The 17,953-nt window shown below is 39.3% G+C and overlaps 1 protein-coding gene and 1 non-coding gene across 2 annotated transcripts; one reads left to right on the top strand and one right to left on the bottom strand.

Moving 5' to 3' along the window:
- Positions 1 to 1,112: 1,112 nt before the first annotated feature.
- Positions 1,113 to 1,224, bottom strand: trnal-caa (transfer RNA leucine (anticodon CAA)). Its single transcript has 2 exons — positions 1,187 to 1,224; positions 1,113 to 1,158 (listed from the first exon to the last, which is right to left on the bottom strand). It is a non-coding gene; the product is annotated as a tRNA-Leu (tRNA).
- Positions 1,225 to 13,442: 12,218 nt separating this feature from the next.
- Positions 13,443 to 17,511, top strand: LOC110536332 (prostaglandin E2 receptor EP4 subtype). The gene is given in 3 exon segments (XM_036936243.2): positions 13,443 to 14,596; positions 16,006 to 16,446; positions 16,449 to 17,511. Coding segments are annotated over 3 exon segments (1,362 nt in total). The 5' UTR covers positions 13,443 to 13,816; the 3' UTR covers positions 16,590 to 17,511.
- The last annotated feature ends 442 nt before the right edge of the window (positions 17,512 to 17,953 follow it).

Genomic DNA, 17,953 nt, shown 5'->3' with positions numbered 1-17,953 from the left:
AACATTTTTCAATGGAATTTGAGTAACTTATTGAATTCTAAACTAGGCATATGTTCCCGTTTCATGTGTTTTCTGTTCTCAAACTATGACATCTATCAAACTATTAATCACTGTTCATGTGTTTTCCTTTCACCATTTGGAGAATTTTTCGGTTTTGACAAAGAGCTACTCTTTATTAAGGCAAAGGGTGTGTCAGAAGAGGGATTTGAACCCTCGCCTCCAATCGGAGACCAGAATACCCCTGTAACTAGGAAGGATTCTCACCTTGAGTCTGGCGCCTTAGACCACTCGGTCATCCTGACACTTATAAATGCATAAAATTCGTATTTTTTCTTGATTCTGTAACATTATGTCTGATATGTCTGATGGAAACATGTAGATAATAAGATACAAAGAAAAATAAACAAAAAATGTTAAAAGCTAATGAAAGATATAGTAAAAAACATTTTTCAATGGAATTTGAGTAACTTATTGAATTCTAAACTAGGCATATGTTGACATGTATTGAACTATTATTCCCGTTTCATGTGTTTTCTGTTCTCAAACTATGACATCTATCAAACTATTAATCACTGTTCATGTGTTTTCTGTTCTCAAACTATGACATCTATCAAACTATTAATCACTGTTCATGTGTTTTCCTGTTTCCATTTTCGGTTTTGACAAAGAGCTACTCTTTTTTAAGGCAAAAGCTGTGTCAGAAGAGGGATTTGAACCCTCGCCTCCAATCAGAGACCAGAATACCCCTGTAACTAGGAAAGATTCTCACCTCAGACCACTCGGCCATCCTGACAACTACAAAACCTTAAAATTCATATTTTTTCACGATTATGTAACATAACATCTGATATGTCTGATGGTTACATGCAGATCTTAAGATACAAAGAAAAAGAAACAAAAAATGTTAAAAGCTAATTAAAGATATAGTAAAAAACATTTTTCAATGGAATTTGAGTAACTTCTTGAATTCTAAACTAGGCATATGTTCCCGTTTCATGTGTTTTCTGTTCTCAAACTATGACATCTATCAAACTATTAATCACTGTTCATGTGTTTTCCTGTTTCCATTTTCGGTTTTGACAAAGAGCTACTCTTTTTTAAGGCAAAAGGTGTGTCAGAAGAGGGATTTGAACCCTCGCCTCCAATCGGAGACCAGAATACCCCTGTAACTAGGAAGGATTCTCACCTTGAGTCTGGCGCCTTAGACCACTCGGCCATCCTGACACTTATAAAACCTTAAAATTCATATTTTTTAATGATTCTGTAACATAATGTCTGATATGTCTGATGGAAACATGTAGATAATAAGATACAAAGAAAAATAAACAAAAAATGTTAAAAGCTAATGAAAGATATAGTAAAAAACATTTTTCAATGGAATTTTAGTAACTTATTGAATTCTAAACTAGGCATATGTTGACATGTATTGAACTATTATTCCCGTTTCATGTGTTTTCTGTTCTCAAACTATGACATCTATCAAACTATTAGTCACTGTTCATGTGTTTTCCTTTCACCATTTTTCATTATTGACAAAGAGCTACTTTTTTAAGGCAAACGCTCTGTCAGAAGAGGGATTTGAACCCTTCCCTCTAACACTGAGATCAGAATACCCCTTTAAGTAGGAAGGATTCTAGTCTGGAGTCTGGCGCCTTAGCCATCCTGACAACTATGAAAACATCATATTCATATTTAGCAAGGTCAGGACCGAATTTTGCTCACACAGTCTTTGTTTAAGATATTATAAAGATTTATTGTACAGATATATTGTTTTACCCTAATTCTGACTAAAACTACACACATCATTAATAATAATTTTATGATCCTAATCAATTTCATACAATTATATGTTTTCAGGGTGGAATATTCTAATCATTAATTTAGACATATAAATTCCATTAACAATCCACCCTTAATGACTAAATAATACACACTGATACCTCAAATACAATATGGAAACATAAATGGTATACAAGAATAATTCAAAACAATACTTTTAACAAAGGCAAATCAAATTTATTTGTCACATACACATGGTTAGCAGATGTTAATGCGAGTGTAGCGAAATGCTTGTGCTTCTAGTTCCGACAATGCAGTAATAACCAACGAGTAATCTAACCTAACAATTCCAAAACTACTTCCTTATACACACAAGTGTAAAGGGATAAAGAATATGTACATAAAGATATATGAATGAGTGATGGTACAGAACGGCGTAGGCAAGATACAGTAGATGGTATCAAGTACAGTATATACATATGAGATGAGTAATGTAGGGTATGTAAACAAAGTGGCATAGTTTAAAGTGGCTAGTGATACATGTATTACATAAAGATGCAGTAGATCATATAGGGTACAGTATATACATATACATATGAGATGAGTAATGTAGGGTATGTCAACATTATATTGAGTAGCATTGTTTAAAGTGGCTAGTGATGTATTTTACATCAATTTCCATCAACTCCCATTATTAAAGTGGCTGGAGTTGAGTCAGTATGTTGGCAGCAGCCACTCAATGTTAGTGGTGGCTGTTTAACAGTCTGATGGCCTTGGAGATAGAAGCTGTTTTTCAGTCTCTCGGTCCCTGCTTTGATGCACCTGTACTGACCTCGCCTTCTGGATGATAGCGGGGTGAACAGGCAGTGGCTCGAGTGGTTGTTGTCTTTGATGATCTTTATGGCCTTTCTGTGACATCGGGTGGTGTAGATGTCCTGGAGGGCAGGTAGTTTGAATGTACATACATGTATGTACATTCGATATTCATCAATGACTGTTATAGGCCTATATCCAAATATAACGCTTCCTGTTAAGATTTTTATTACAATCTTCATAAAAAAAACAGTCTTAAACATTAAAAACAGTCTTATTCAACATTGGCTCCTCGTAGTTAATAGAAATGGAGCCCTCTCCTAGGCCTGGAGGCCTGTATTCGTCATCCACTGTCCGGAGCTCGGAATCGGATCGTACCTCACCATCTGTTGCGTCATTGTTCTCTCCAGAGTCCCGGTAATCAAACCTCTCACACAGGGGACCAAACAACATCCACACAGAACCAAAACACTCATACAGGTAAAAGTCGCCCACAACACAGTGATGATGACATTTTTCCATTTCCCAAACATACTGTCAAACCAATTTGTTAGAGAATTATCCACCCCAGAGTTTTCTGCTAATTCGTGAGCTAATCTGGTTAAACCAGCCAGGGCCTTGGTCACTGATCTGTCTGGAGCTGTGTTATTGGGGATGAAAGTACAACATTCTAATCTGAATATCACACACACCCCACCCTTTTCAGCCAGCAAAATATCCAATGCTATTCTATTCTGCCAAACCATCGAACTAGTTGCAGCTGTTTGTTCTGCTAACCCTTTTATCGCCTCTCTAGTATAGTTGATGAAACGCTGTTGGTTGTTGTAGATATAATTGATCCAATCTACATTTTTATTGAGAGTTTACCATCAGAAGATGCTTGATTCCAATCCAATCCAATCCAGCCCATATCTGATTCCTAGCTTTGAACTCATCAGGCACCCCCTTGGAACTCCAATGCTATCAATAATGGTAATTCGTACCTTTATGCAATACTTCCCTCGCTCCGGATTACAGTCAAAACCCCTCACCTTCACCTTCACTATACTCCATCTTCCTCCATACTGGATATGTGGATTTATATAGCCCTCTCTCTCGGTGTGAGCTATGACCTGTTTCCATGAACTACACGGGGACCTGCACATATATATTCCATAATGGCTCACAGTCCTAGACTGCCAAGGGGTCAGAGACCCCATTTTGGTCTACATAGAACTCAACTGAGACATCCTTCCCTATCTCTACTCTCACTTCCTGTTTACCCAGATTAAGTTATCTTTTATGCTTGGTTAATACAAAATCCTCATCTTCTACACTATGGGTCAAGTTACCACCTTCTTCCTACTCGGATAGGTCATGGTGTATTAGGAATATGGCTCCCACAATCAGACCACAATCAGATCAGACCTATCAGCAATCCTGTAAAGCCCCACCCTTTCACAGAGAACATATCATCAGCTAGAGGCTACTTTCACTTTTATGAACGCACACAGGGAGAATAGGGCGGGTTAGGGAATCTTCGTTAGAGAGGTGACCTCCAAACCTTATTGGTATTCGGTTCTTCTCCTAACTCTGTGATTGTTCGCCAGTGTCAGTGTGTCTTACCCTCTTGCAATGTGTGACATGAACCCAGGTAGCTCTTTCAGATATTCTCACCGCGAAGGCTGTCACCAGGAGTACTTGATATGGCCCCTCCCACTGTGGTTGCTTCCAGTCTATTCCCCTCAGAGACTGGATCCACATGGAATGAGTGAATCACCTTCTCCTGTAATTCACCTGTTGGACACAAAATCTTGGAAACCTTGGTTTGGTTAACAAACAGTCTTCTCATGTGTTCTGCTAGTATATCTTCAACTTCTATGTCTATTTGTTCTGGTCCTTAACTCTGGCCTTCTATTTGTTCTACCTGATTAGCTAAACTGTCATCCATTATTTAAAGACTTAGATCATAGTAAACCAACTCTAGGGATAATATCTTGACCTAATATTTTAGTTACCATAATCGTGTCCGCCAAGTAAGTTGGGAACGCTTCTACCCATTTGCTATATCTATTATATACATAAACAATTGTTTTTATTTTTTATTATCCAAAAGGCCACAAAGTGTGTCCTAACCTAACCCCTCCTGTTGATACATGGCTCTGCCCATGTATCAATAATGGCGCATGTCTAAACAGTGACTTAGGTAAGATTAGTAAATTATCCTTATGTTTGACATTATCTTGTAGGATCGTCCCTTTCATTTTCCACATGTCCAATTCTCCCTGGGGCGTTCGTTCTTGGCTATCCTGTAGCAATTCACTGTCAAGTGTCTTTTCTTCTTTAAGATTTATCTGTGCTGCTTCGTATGGTTTTTAATGCCTATGTGCTTGTCTGTGTAAATAGTCACCTTTCTCCCCTATCTTATTTGGCAGGCACTCGTCAATGCTATTATTTTGGCCTGTTGTGCAGAATCATTTCTGGGCAATGGTTCAGTGTCTAACACCTTAGTTCCTGAAACCAACTAAGCTTTCATTCCCCTTTTGTCTCCACTCAGTAACTGTTATCTACCCATTCTGTATCACTTTTATCTTCTCTCCTCATGCTACTCCTCAACCATCAAGGTCTCAGCAGTGCGGGGAGGGCTTCTCCGTCTGCCCATCCTACTATCTGTCTGTCGCTCTTTCTCATAACAGTCAGTATCAAATATGGGTTGTTTCCAAAGATTTACTAAATGTCTCACTGTCTCCTTGTCTGAACTCATGGATTTTTTGAAAAATCACCTGTCTATGGTGGCTATCTCTAAGGTTATTACATAGTTTGATTAAGGTTATCTCGATGCTCTCAATGATCCTGAATCACCACAGTCATATATCCCTGTCCTGTTGGCTTAGATTAGGTTCTAAATAATTAACATAAGTCTACCATTAATCCAAGGCTTTGTCATTTCTTTCTTCTCATTGGTTGAAATTACAAATATGTCAAAGAACTCTAAACTCGTTCATAATTATCCATTACACATATTAACTTAAAATCAGTATCACAAATGACCTTACATTCATTATCCAAATGGCCCTCCCATGAGGCTGATCAGACCACAAAGGAAAGCCACGATAGAGTTCAAAAGTCATAACACCCTTTTAGAGTCGTGTTTCATACTATATTATACAAATGAAAGAAAAACCATCAAACATTTTCTACATGTTGTATCCCAGGTTCCCAGAACATTCCCTTTATCTAAAGAATTCACGTGTTTAATTAAAACTCAGAAAATAAACTTATAATATTCTATATGTGTGTGTACCCCTTTAAGATATCGTCTCTAGGAAACATGGAAATCTCCTCAAACTTAAAGGCTAAAAACAAACGAAACATTTCCAGGCCTTTTCAATTTGGTAGAAACATGCTGTCACACCTTGACATTAGTATTCTTTGTTTTCCTTGTTATTTTGGTTAGGTCAGGGTGTGACATGGGTGATGTATTGTTTTTGTCTCATCTAGGGTGTTTGTACTGTCTAGGGTGTTTTGTAGATTTATGGGGTTGTGTTCATTCTAGGTGTTTATGTAAGTCTATGGTTGCCTAGATTGGTTCTCAATCAGAGGCAGGTGTTTATCGTTGTCTCTGATTGGGAACCATATTTAGGCAGCCATGTTCTTTGTGTATTTTGTGGGTGATTTTTTCCTGTGTCAGTGTTTGTGCCACACGGGACTGGTTCGTTGCCAGTTCACTTTATTATTTTGTATTTGTGTTCATGTTTAGTTTTTCTTATTAAAAACCATGGACACCTACCATGCTGCGTATTGGTCCGATCCTTGTTTCATAGTTTGAGGAAATCTGCCGTGACACATGCCTCTATCTCACTCGCTCCCCACAAGATTACAGCCCCCAGAAAACATTCCAAAGAAAGACAATGAAGCACTCCTTTTCACAGAAAAAAAACACTTGGTCATCATTCATTATGCTACCCCGATTCAGAGACCCAAACGTTTACTACAAAGAAAACCTAATAATAATGATAATTCCATTGTACTCCCTCTAATCATTAGTTTTAAATTTCCTCAATGGTTATATGTACTTAATTTAACATGCGCTACCCTTGGATACAATACTGTACTTTAAATCTATGAAATTCACCTACTACTTGACTAGTTTAGCCCAAGCTTGCTTTTCAACATTAAAACCTATTCAGTCTTTCTTCAAGCAGTCTCTCAAAATGCTTGATAGGAATACCCTGCCTCACACACACACAACTATGATTAATGTTCACTGTCCCTGTAAAATAAAATGAACTCAACCTGCAATCCACTTTACTGACCTGACATTGTTCCACGTAATGGAAACTTTAACTTTCTGTTCCAGTTGGTGTTACTGCAATAATCAAACCAATAATGAATAACCAGAAACTATCACAAAACTTTTACGATTCAACTATTCAGACCTGAATCTCTTACAGCCAAATATAGCCTAGTAAGCGACTAACTCTCCTCTTCTTACCAGTGGACAAAAATAGAACCTCTCCTCCAACCATGTTCTGCCTTACCGCTATCGTACGATTAAAACCAAACGTTACAACTGTCCCTTCTCTTTCGGCTTCACCCTTATGAAATGTCAATACTTAAAAGTAACATGTGAGTCGCCAAATATATGACCTACATCAGTCAATCCATAAGAAAAAAAACACAATTCGATGGGCACAACTCTATTGCAATTATCTCTCTGCTATTATTTAGAATTCATTAGATTTACGTAACTGTCTCTTCTATGATCCAGCCATTTAAAATCAACCCAATTCTCAATACGTTATTCCAGCAGATCATTTAGGCAAGACAAAGTATTACATCGAAATCGCTTCGCTATTATTTAGAGTGAATTAGTCTTTCAATTTAACCTAAACAAGCTATTAAAACAGTTTATATCTTAAACAAACACTAACAACCATATCTTTCCAGGCCAAACATATCAATAGTGACAGAGACGCAAATAACCCTGTTATTATAATTGTCTGTAGTCGTAAACTCAGGCACGTACTACTGAGACAATTCCCAGAAAATAGCCCTGATTTTAAGGTCCAAGCGTTTCCCCAGCGAGCATTCCCATTAATCTCGCTCTCGTTGTCTCTGCCTCTCTCTTTCTCTCCTGATTGTCGTGCCTGTCCTTCCCCTTATGTTTGCAATTGAGGTGGTTGTGTCCTACTCGGTCACAATGTTTACAGGGAGCCTTACACTCTCTGGCGAAATGTCCTGTCTCATCGCAATTGAAACATTTTCTATCATCTGATCCTGTCCATTTTTCCCTTCTCTCTTAGGTCCCTTCCCCTTAAGGCCTCCTTTATGTTTTGTCTACAATTACCCCGATAGTTACTGGCAGATGCTCTGACTCAACCTGTTCTCTCTGTTTACAAACTCTGTGATTATGGCCTACTTTATTGCAGTGTTTACACAGTGCCTCACAATCTCTAGCTAAATGACCTGGTTTGTGACAGTTAAAGCATCTATCTCCGCCTTCCTATTGACTGTCTCTATCCACTTTTCTCAACTTTCTCCCTTCCTCTACCTCTATACACTTTCTCAATAAGGTTGCTAAATCCTGTCCTCCTTTCTGTGCCTCTTCCTCTCTTCCTCCCTCAGCTCCCCGAGGACCAGCATAAAGGGGAGGGGGTACGGGACGGGCGGCACCTGATGCGGCTGACTCCGTTTCATCACCACCACCTCGTCGTCTGGATTTCCCCTCTCCCCCTGGTCTGCCAGGGAGGGGTATAATTTGGGTTTAGGCGATGTCTCTGTGGGAGACGTGGGAGTCCTCTCTGTCTGCTCCTGGCTACCTAATTCTTCCTCCTTAATAGCTCCCTTTTTCTTTGCCCCCTCCGCTCTTTCCCTAGCTTCAGCCAGCCAAATACGAGCATGTCGAGCCCTTCTGTCCGTTGCTCTTCTACCTTGTCCCCACAAACCCTATTTATTTGTTTAATCATTGATTCCAGTTTTTCTATATTTAAACGTCCGTCAAATTCATAGTTTTTTCTCCATTTGGGGCCAAAATAGATGTTCCTCTTATCTTTTCCCTGCATATATTTCCCATCTCCTGTTAATTCCGGGACCTCCTTTGAGGATTTACTACCCATGTTTAGTACAACCTTGTAGTTACTATGCTTTATTCTCACAATCTATGTCTATGTATTTCTATGATCTATGTATGTGCTCTTTTCCCGTTATCCAATTACTATAGTTACTCTCCTGCACAATCTATGTATGTGTCTCTTTACTCTCTTACTCATTTGCTATCTTCCTTTACTATTGTATATTCTCTTAACCTATGTGTGTTTTTCCTTTCCACAAAATTCTAAAAATGGTTCAACAGGTTAGAATGCCCTATGGGAATTTTTTAACACCTAAACTACACAAAAACAATCAAAAATATATTTCTGAATGTAGCCCGAGCGTCAATTCCCCATAATTCTTGAATAAAGATTTACTGACCTTCGTCTCGTAGACTGGGAAAAGCAATGTAGGTTAGATTCCATCACCGTCTCTGCCGACCTTAGATATATACCGGCCTGTTATAGAACCCCAATGTCAGGGGACAGGTCTTTAATTTACGGGTCAATGACCCGCCCGTGCACGGATTTCGGTGTGGTACCTTCGGACGGCAGGGACAGGTATTGGAATTCGGCTCGAAGGACCAAATTGTCACGAGAATTATGTTCTCAATGTTCATAACCCATTTCTATTAAACTACTCGGTCTGCAACCCAGAATTTGTAAGATACTGGTTGAATGAAACAGACAGAGGCCCAGCTAAAATAGTCAAAATGTTTATTCACGAGAGCGCTGGATCGTTGTACAAAACCTTTGATTTTATACTAGCTCCTTACGCACATACTTTTGCACACAAACAGAAGGTATCCTACGCACATACTGTATCAATACCCAGCCGACAAAGATTAGGGACCGTGAGAAGCACTCCCTGCCCTCCCTCAAGATTAGGGGATACACACTGCCCTCTCCCAAATCTCTCAGAGGCCCCTAGCAAGGTCGGCACCGAATTTTGCTCAGACAGTTTGTGTTAAGATACTAAGAAGATATATTGTACAGATATATTGTTTTACCCTAATTCTGACTAAAATTACACACATCCTTTATTATAATTTTACTGACTAAAACTATACACATCATTAATAATACTTTTATGATTCTAATCAATTTCATACAATTATATGGTTTCAGGGTGGAATATTCTAATCATTCATTTAAACATATGAATTCCATTAAAAAGGGTCATAGTTATCAGGATGGACGAGTGGTCAAAGGTGCCAAACTTAAGGTGGGAAGCCTTCCTGGTTATAGGGGTTTCCTGATTGGAGGAGAGGGTTCAAATCACTCTTCTGAAAAGTTATTTCCTAAAAAGTAGTTTTTTGTCAACATTGACAAATAGTGAAAGAAAAACACATGAATAGTGATTGATATTTTGATAGATGTCATCATTTGAGAACAGAAAACACAGGAAACGTGAATAACCGTTCGATACAGGTCATCATATGGCCAGCTTAGAATTCACTCACCTCCGCAATTTCCTTAAAAAAATGTTTTTTACTATATCTGTCATTAGCTTTTAGCATTTTTTTGGCTTCCGTTCTTTGTATCTGAAGGTTTTATAGTTGTCAGTATGGCAGAGTGGTCTAAGGTGACAGAATCAAGGTGAGAAGCATTCCTGGTTATAGGGTTTTTCTGATTGAAGGGGATGGTTCAAATCCCTCGTCTGACATACCTCTTTCCAAAAAAAAAGCATTTTGTCAACATTGAGAATTTCTCCAAATAGTGAAAGGAATACACATGAATAGTGATTAATAGTTTGATAGATGTCATAATTTGAGAACAGAAAACAAATGAAACGGGAAAAATCGTTCGATACAGGTCATCTTAAGCCTAGCTTTTAACATTTTTAAGTTCTGGATGTTTCAATCAGACAGATCAGACTTTATGTTACAGAATACTGATAGATACTTTGTATCTTATTATCTATATGTTTTGTTACATAATCGTGAAAAAATATGAATTTTAAGGGTTGATAGTTGTCAGGATGGCCAAGCAGTCTAAGGCATCAGACTCAAGGTGGAAAGTCTTCCTGGATATATGGGTATTCAGGTGTCTGATTGAAGGAGAGGGATCAAATCCCTCTGTTGACATATCATTTTTCTATAAAAGTTGCTTTTTGTCAACACTGAGAATTTCTGAAAATGGTGAAAGCAAAACACATGAACAGTGATTAATAGTTTGATAGATGTCATAATTTTAAAATTGAAAAAACATGAAATTGGAATAATCGTTTGATACAGGTCATCAGGTCATCATATGCCTAGCTTAGAATTCACTAAGTTATGCAAATTCCTTAAAATATATATTTTTGCTATATCTTTCATTACCTTTTAACATTTTTTTGTTTTCCGTTCTTTGTATCACTTTTCAATCCTGACAACTATAAAGATTTAAAATGATTCTGTTTTTCACTATTCTGTCACATAAAATTTGATCTATAGGTAGGATTCATGCGGGACTTAAGCTACACAGAATTGAAAACAAAAAAATGAAATGAGATTTGAAACCATGCCTCCAATCGGTGACCAGAATACACATATACAGGTTTATCCAGAAAGACTTCTCACCTTGACTACCACTCAGCCATCCTGACAACTTAAAGCACTTAATATTCTGATATGTTTTTCACTATTCGTTATCATGAAGTCTGAACTGTAGGTATGATATATGCATGACTTAAACTACTAATAATGAAAAATGACAACATTCTAAAATGTAATAAAACAAAGAGTAAAAACTGTTTTTTTAAGTACATCTATTAAGTGAGCACATTCAAAGCCATAGGTCATTGATGACCTGTGTAAAACAATTATTCCCGTTTCATGTGTTTTGTTTTCACCATTTGGGGCAGTCCTCTATGTAGATTGTTTAAGTATGAGTTCCTTAGGGAAATTCACTGTCAGAAGTGGGATTTTAACCCACGCCTCCATTCGGAAACCAGAATACCCATATCTCCAAGAAGGATTCACTCCTTGAGTCCAGTGCCTTAGACAACTAGGCCATCCTGACAACAGTAAATAGACATTTCTGTTATATATTTTAGACTATTCCGTAATCTAATGTCTGGACTGTAGGTAAGCATCTCTTATATATACATATATAGCTTACCTACAGTCCAGATATTACAGTGCCTTGCGAAAGTATTCGGCCCCCTTGAACTTTGCGACCTTTTGCCACATTTCAGGCTTCAAACATAAAGATATAAAACTGCATTTTTTTGTGAAGAATCAACAACAAGTGGAACACAATCATGAAGTGGAACGACATTTATTGGATATTTCAAACTTTTTTAACAAATCAAAAACTGAAAAATTGGGCGTGCAAAATTATTCAGCCCCCTTAAGTTAATACCTTTTGCTGCCCAAACCATGATGCTGCCACCACCATGTTTGACAGTGGGGATGGTGTGTTCAGGGTGATGAGCTGTGTTGCTTTTACGCCAAACATAACGTTTTGCATTGTTGCCAAAAAGTTCAATTTTGGTTTCATCTGACCAGAGCACCTTCTTCCACATGTTTGGTGTGTCTCCCAGGTGGCTTGTGGCAAACTTTAACCGACACTTTTTATGGATATCTTTAAGAAATGGCTTTCTTCTTGCCACTCTTCCATAAAGGCCAGATTTGTGCAATATACAACTGATTGTTGTCCTATGGACAGAGTCTCCCACCTCAGCTGTAGATCTCTGCAGTTCATCCAGAGTGATCATGGGCCTCTTGGCTGCATCTCTGATCAGTCTTCTCCTTGTATGAGCTGAAAGTTTAGAGGGACGGCCAGGTCTTGGTAGATTTGCAGTGGTCTGATACTCCTTCCATTTCAATATTATCACTTGCACAGTGCTCCTTGGGATGTTTAAAGCTTGGGAAATCTTTTTGTATCCAAATCCGTCTTTAAACTTCTTCACAACAGTATCTCGGACCTGCCTGGTGTGTTCCTTGTTATTCATGATGCTCTCTGCGCTTTTAACGGACCTCTGAGACTATCACAGTGTAGGTACATTTATACGGAGACTTGATTACACACAGGTGGATTGTATTTATCATCATTAGTCATTTAGGTCAACATTGGATCATTCAGAGATCCTCACTGAACTTCTGGAGAGAGTTTGCTGCACTGAAAGTAAAGGGGCTGAATAATTTTGCACACCCAATTTTTCAGTTTTTGATTTGTTAAAATAATTTGAAATATCCAATAAATGTCGTTCCACTTCATGATTGTGTCCCACTTGTTGTTGATTCTTCACAAAAAAATACAGTTTTATATCTTTATGTTTGAAGCCTGAAATGTGGCAAAAGGTCGCAAAGTTCAAGGGGGCCGAATACTTTCGCAAGGCACTGTATATATATATATATATATATATATATATATATATATATATATTTATATTTATATATATATATATAAAGTTAAAAATGTATATATTTTAAATGTATTAGTCGTATGTAAGTGATAAGTGATTCTGTTTTAGGAAGCCGTTGATGGGCCTATTATGTTGAAACCACACAATAATATAAATTATACCTAGCTACCTACTGTAACGGGCCTTTGCTTACATAACGTGTTATTTCTGTTTCTGCTGCAATAATGTTACTGATGTGCTGTACTGAAATATTACATTTTAAAAATGATATAAATCTCAGATATGCAGAGAGCATCCCGGAAGTTCTGTGGGCATCATGGAAAGTAATCATGGAAAGTGAGGAACTCTAAACCTTTGTGCGTTTAAGAAGCAAACTACTTCTAAGAGGTATTGACAGCTGGAGGCTTGGAGCAGGGGGCGGGGCAGTGCTCATGCAGAGGGGAATTTAAAACCACACAGACTCAATCATATCAGTGAACTGTAGATTACACAGGCAGACGAGTGAGCATGAATTTTAAACATGGATCAGTCATTTGTAAACGTCAATGGACAGGGGATAAGACAATGACGTCGACGGGTTACAGATACTTGGACAAAATCAACTGAACAACGAAACAACAGTTTTAAAGGCGTTCTAACTTCTGTTGTGAATATGTTGATTCAGCTCACATTCAGGATGAAGATTTCAATCATGTTTGATACGCTTCACTTTTGTAGATACCATGCCTAATGCATCTACTGTATTTCTTATTGGGAAATATTAACGACAGCCTATAATGTAACTAAATATTTGTTTAAAATGAGTAACAACACTGTGACCGGGAGGATCATGATCCCGACTATACCGTCCATCATGTTTATTTTCGGTGTGGTGGGAAATGTCATTGCCATCGTGGTACTCTGCAAATCCAGGAAAGAACAGAAGGAGACCACGTTCTACACGCTGGTATGCGGTCTGGCGGTTACAGACCTTTTGGGGACACTCCTAGCCAGTCCCGTCACCATCGCAACCTATGTGAAAGGCTCGTGGCCAGGCGGGGAGCCACTGTGCCAGTATTTTGGATTCATCATGCTTTTCTTCTCTCTAGCGGGGCTCAGCATTATATGCGCTATGTCCGTGGAGAGATACTTGGCGATAAACCACGCGTATTTCTACAACGACTATGTGGATCAGAGACTGGCGGGCATGACGCTTCTGGCTATTTACATCTCCAACGTGCTTTTCTGCGCTCTACCTAGCATGGGTCTGGGACAAGTCAAAAAGCAGTACCCACAAACCTGGTGCTTCATAGAGTGGCGGAGCAACGTGAGTACCGATGCCGCCTTTTCATATATGTACGCGGGGTTCAGTTCGATTCTAATTCTAGCCACAGTTATCTGTAACGTTCTGGTATGCGGTGCTCTGATTCGAATGCACCGGCGGTTTGTCCGGAAGATGTCATTGTGGACAGACCCCGGACGAAACACAGAACCGAGAAGGAGACGCAGCTTCGGGCATCTGGCCGGCGCAGAGATCCAGATGGTGATTGTACTCATTTGTACCTCAGCGGTGGTGCTTATATGCTCCATTCCACTTGTTGTAAGTTTCTCTTCTCACTTTGTGAACCATTTTATTTATTTTTCCTATTCGCAGAAAGGCCATTTTAAAACTTTGTGCGCACGATTTAAATGTACGCACGAGTTGATATTTTACGCACGAGTTGATATTTTACGCACATTGTGAATGTAAGTTAGAGTCCGTTGTTTTCTCATAGTTTATGTACATAGTAGTGTAATACGTGTTCTGAGTGTACAAAACAATAGGAACACCTGATCTTTCCATGACAGAGACTGGGCCAGTATCCCTGTGGAATGCTTTCGACACCTTGTAGAGTTAATGCCTGGACGAATTGAGGCTGTTCTGATGACAAAGGGTGTGCAACTCAATATTAGGAAGGGGTTCCTAATGTTCGTACACTCTGTGTACACTGAGTGTACAAAACATTAAGGACACATTCCTAATATTGAATTGCACTTGCCACTTTTGTCCTTAGAACAGCTTCAATTCGTCCAGACATTAACTCTACAAGTTGTGGAAAGCATTCCACAGGGATGCTGGCCCATGTTGACTTCAATGCTTCCCACAGTTGTGTCAAGTTGGCTGAATGTCCTTTGGTTTGTGGACCATTCTTGATACACACGGGAAACTGTTGAGCATGAAAAAACGAGCAGCATTGTAGTTCTTTACACAGACCAGTGCTCCTGGCACCTACTACCATACCCGTTCAAAGGCATTTAAATCTTGTCACTACAGTGCCCCTTCACCCTCTGAATGACACACATACACAATCCATGTCTCAATTCGTAAAAATCCTTGAAGTCAACATCTCCTCCTCTTCATCTACAAATTGTATAACTGCCTTAATTTAGCTGAGCCCCAAGAAGGCAGCAGCTACTGGGGATCCATAATACATACAAATACAAATCTACACTGATTGAAGTGACATCAGAAAAGGCATCATGAATCCTTTCACCTGGATTCATCTGGTCAGTCTGAAAGATCTGGTGTTCCTAATGTTTTGTACACTCATTTCATTCTGCTTTGTGTACCAGCACTGACTTAGCTGATAAATTCTTTGTTGAGGGAAAATGTACTTGATATGTGATGTGTTGTTGTCTCACCTAGCTATCTGACGATGAATGCACTAATTGTAAGTCGCTTTGGTTGAGTGTCTTCTAAATGACTAAAAAGTAAAATATCACACACGGTCGCACACACACATGGTCGCACACACACACATGCACGCCACACAAATAGGCATCATTAGTTATGTGTGGTGTGTGTGTTAGTTGTGTATGTTTTTACTGAGTGCCACACCTGGTGTTCCCCTTGGGCAGAATTCAATCAGATTAAATTAAATTTCTCTTGCAGATGTAGGTGTCAAAAAGCTGTATAAAAACATAAGCATCAATGTCAATTAAATCCCATTTATTCCCTCTCCTTTGCAGGTGCAAGTGTTTCTGAACCAGATTTATAAGACTCCGGTGGAGCTGAGACTGGAGAAGAACCCAGATCTACGGGCGATCCGCTTCGCCTCATTCAACCCCATCCTGGACCCCTGGATCTACATCCTCCTCCGCAAGGCCGTGCTCCTCAAGCTCATTGAGCAGATCAAGTGTCTGTTCTGTAAGATAGGAGCACAGAGACAGCAGAGACAGGGAGCACAGAACTGCCACTGCATTGATGAACACCAGCTCCACTCCATCATCTCTTCACAAGAGTTCCCGTCATTGGTGTCCCGTGAGCTGAAGGAGGTGTCCAGCACCTCTCAGGTCGTCCTCTACCTTCCTGATGGAAGCTGTCATCACACAGGAGAGCAGGTTGGGCTCCGCAATTCCTCTGTCCAAGACCCCCAAAGTTCTTATTTGTCAGAACAGAGTACAGAGGATGGGAGGAGGATGGGAGGAGAGAGGTGACAAACCTAACCAGGGACCCCTCTGGTGTGGGAGGACAGACCACTCAGTCATGTGTGAAAGAACAGGCTCTTCATGTGTTGCTAAGTAATGAGACGGTACAGGAGAAATGCATATAGATCTTGTGTATTTGGAATCCCATGAACGGTTACTTCAACTAAGACTCCTCATATTATTGTGAAGTTTCTGTGAGTCAGAGGGATGTCCACACATACATTGACAACACTGCCTTCAGACTGCCAAAGATGGCTTTTCAGACAGCTTCTGCTCTCCTAAGGGACTTATTCGGTTAGCGGAAGTGTTAGTGCCAACAGAAATAGATTGGCTCCCAGGATGACTCATTTGACATCCTCTAAAGACAAGGAATGGCACATTTAAACAATGTTGAAAAGCTTTTGGTAAGCCAGACAGGAGGAAGGACAAACAAGAGAGAGACAACTGTGAGAGAGAGAGAGGATGTCTGCTCCACTTTGATGTCAAGCTACCTCGACCAGAAACATCAATGTTTGTTTGTTTTTCCTGTCTTCTCGCACAGGTCAGAGAGCGGCAGTAAGAGCAGAGCAGCTTCTCCATGGCCTAAAGGGGCATTGGCTGTACACTGTAGCTAAACAGTTTAACACTAGCTTCTTTCAATCATTGTAAAAACTGTGAGTTAGTATTTAGAGTATTTAAGCTACAATGATTGAGATGTACAGAATAGTTATTTCGATTCATTGAAAGGAATGTAGTATAGGGCCTGTCATTACGTGCCAAACTGCCATGAAACCAAGGAAAAGTCAGTTCTCACAAAAACGATATGTCTGTAGAAGGTTTGCTGTTCAGAGATACACTTCACTTGACTGTTTTGCATCACATAATAGCTTTAGAGAGTTAATGTATAGTGCAGTATTGTCTGTAATAACATTATCCATGTGTTGTCCTTCAGGTGAGTGAAATGAGTTGTGCCAACATGCAGGGTAGTTTGCCAAACTCTGTATATGTATTTCTATTACTCTGGTGTCAGTTTTTGAACGTTTATCAGATTATCAGTAATTCACCTAAGTATTGTCATTGTCATTATTTAGTGATTTACGCAATCAGCCTGGTCTCATGTATACTAGTATACATAAACCAGGGACACCAGATTAGTATGCCATGTTATGTTTGGTATGATTACATAAGACAGAAGGTTACTTAAGGAAAAATGAAAGGAGGGCGGTTAGTTGGCGGTGTATAAAGCAAACGTCTAGCGCGAACGTCTAGCGCGAACGTCTAGCGCGAACGTCTAGCGCGAACGTCTAGCGCGAACGTCTAGCAACCCAAAGGTTGCGCGTGCGAATCTCATCACGGACAACTTTAGCATTTTAGATAATTAGCAACTTTGCACCTACTTAGTATGTTAGCTAACCTTTCCCCTAACCCTAACTTTAACCTAACTCATAAGCTTAACCCCTAGCCGAGCTAACATTAGCCAGCTAGCTAACATTAGCCAGCTACCTGAGAT

This window comes from Oncorhynchus mykiss, chromosome 11 (assembly GCF_057628025.1).
Source record: "Oncorhynchus mykiss isolate SJ-2025 chromosome 11, ASM5762802v1, whole genome shotgun sequence".
Lineage (NCBI taxonomy): Eukaryota > Metazoa > Chordata > Actinopteri > Salmoniformes > Salmonidae > Oncorhynchus > Oncorhynchus mykiss.
Note: the sequence above shows the minus strand (reverse complement) of the source record. Positions and strands in the feature narration are given on the sequence as shown.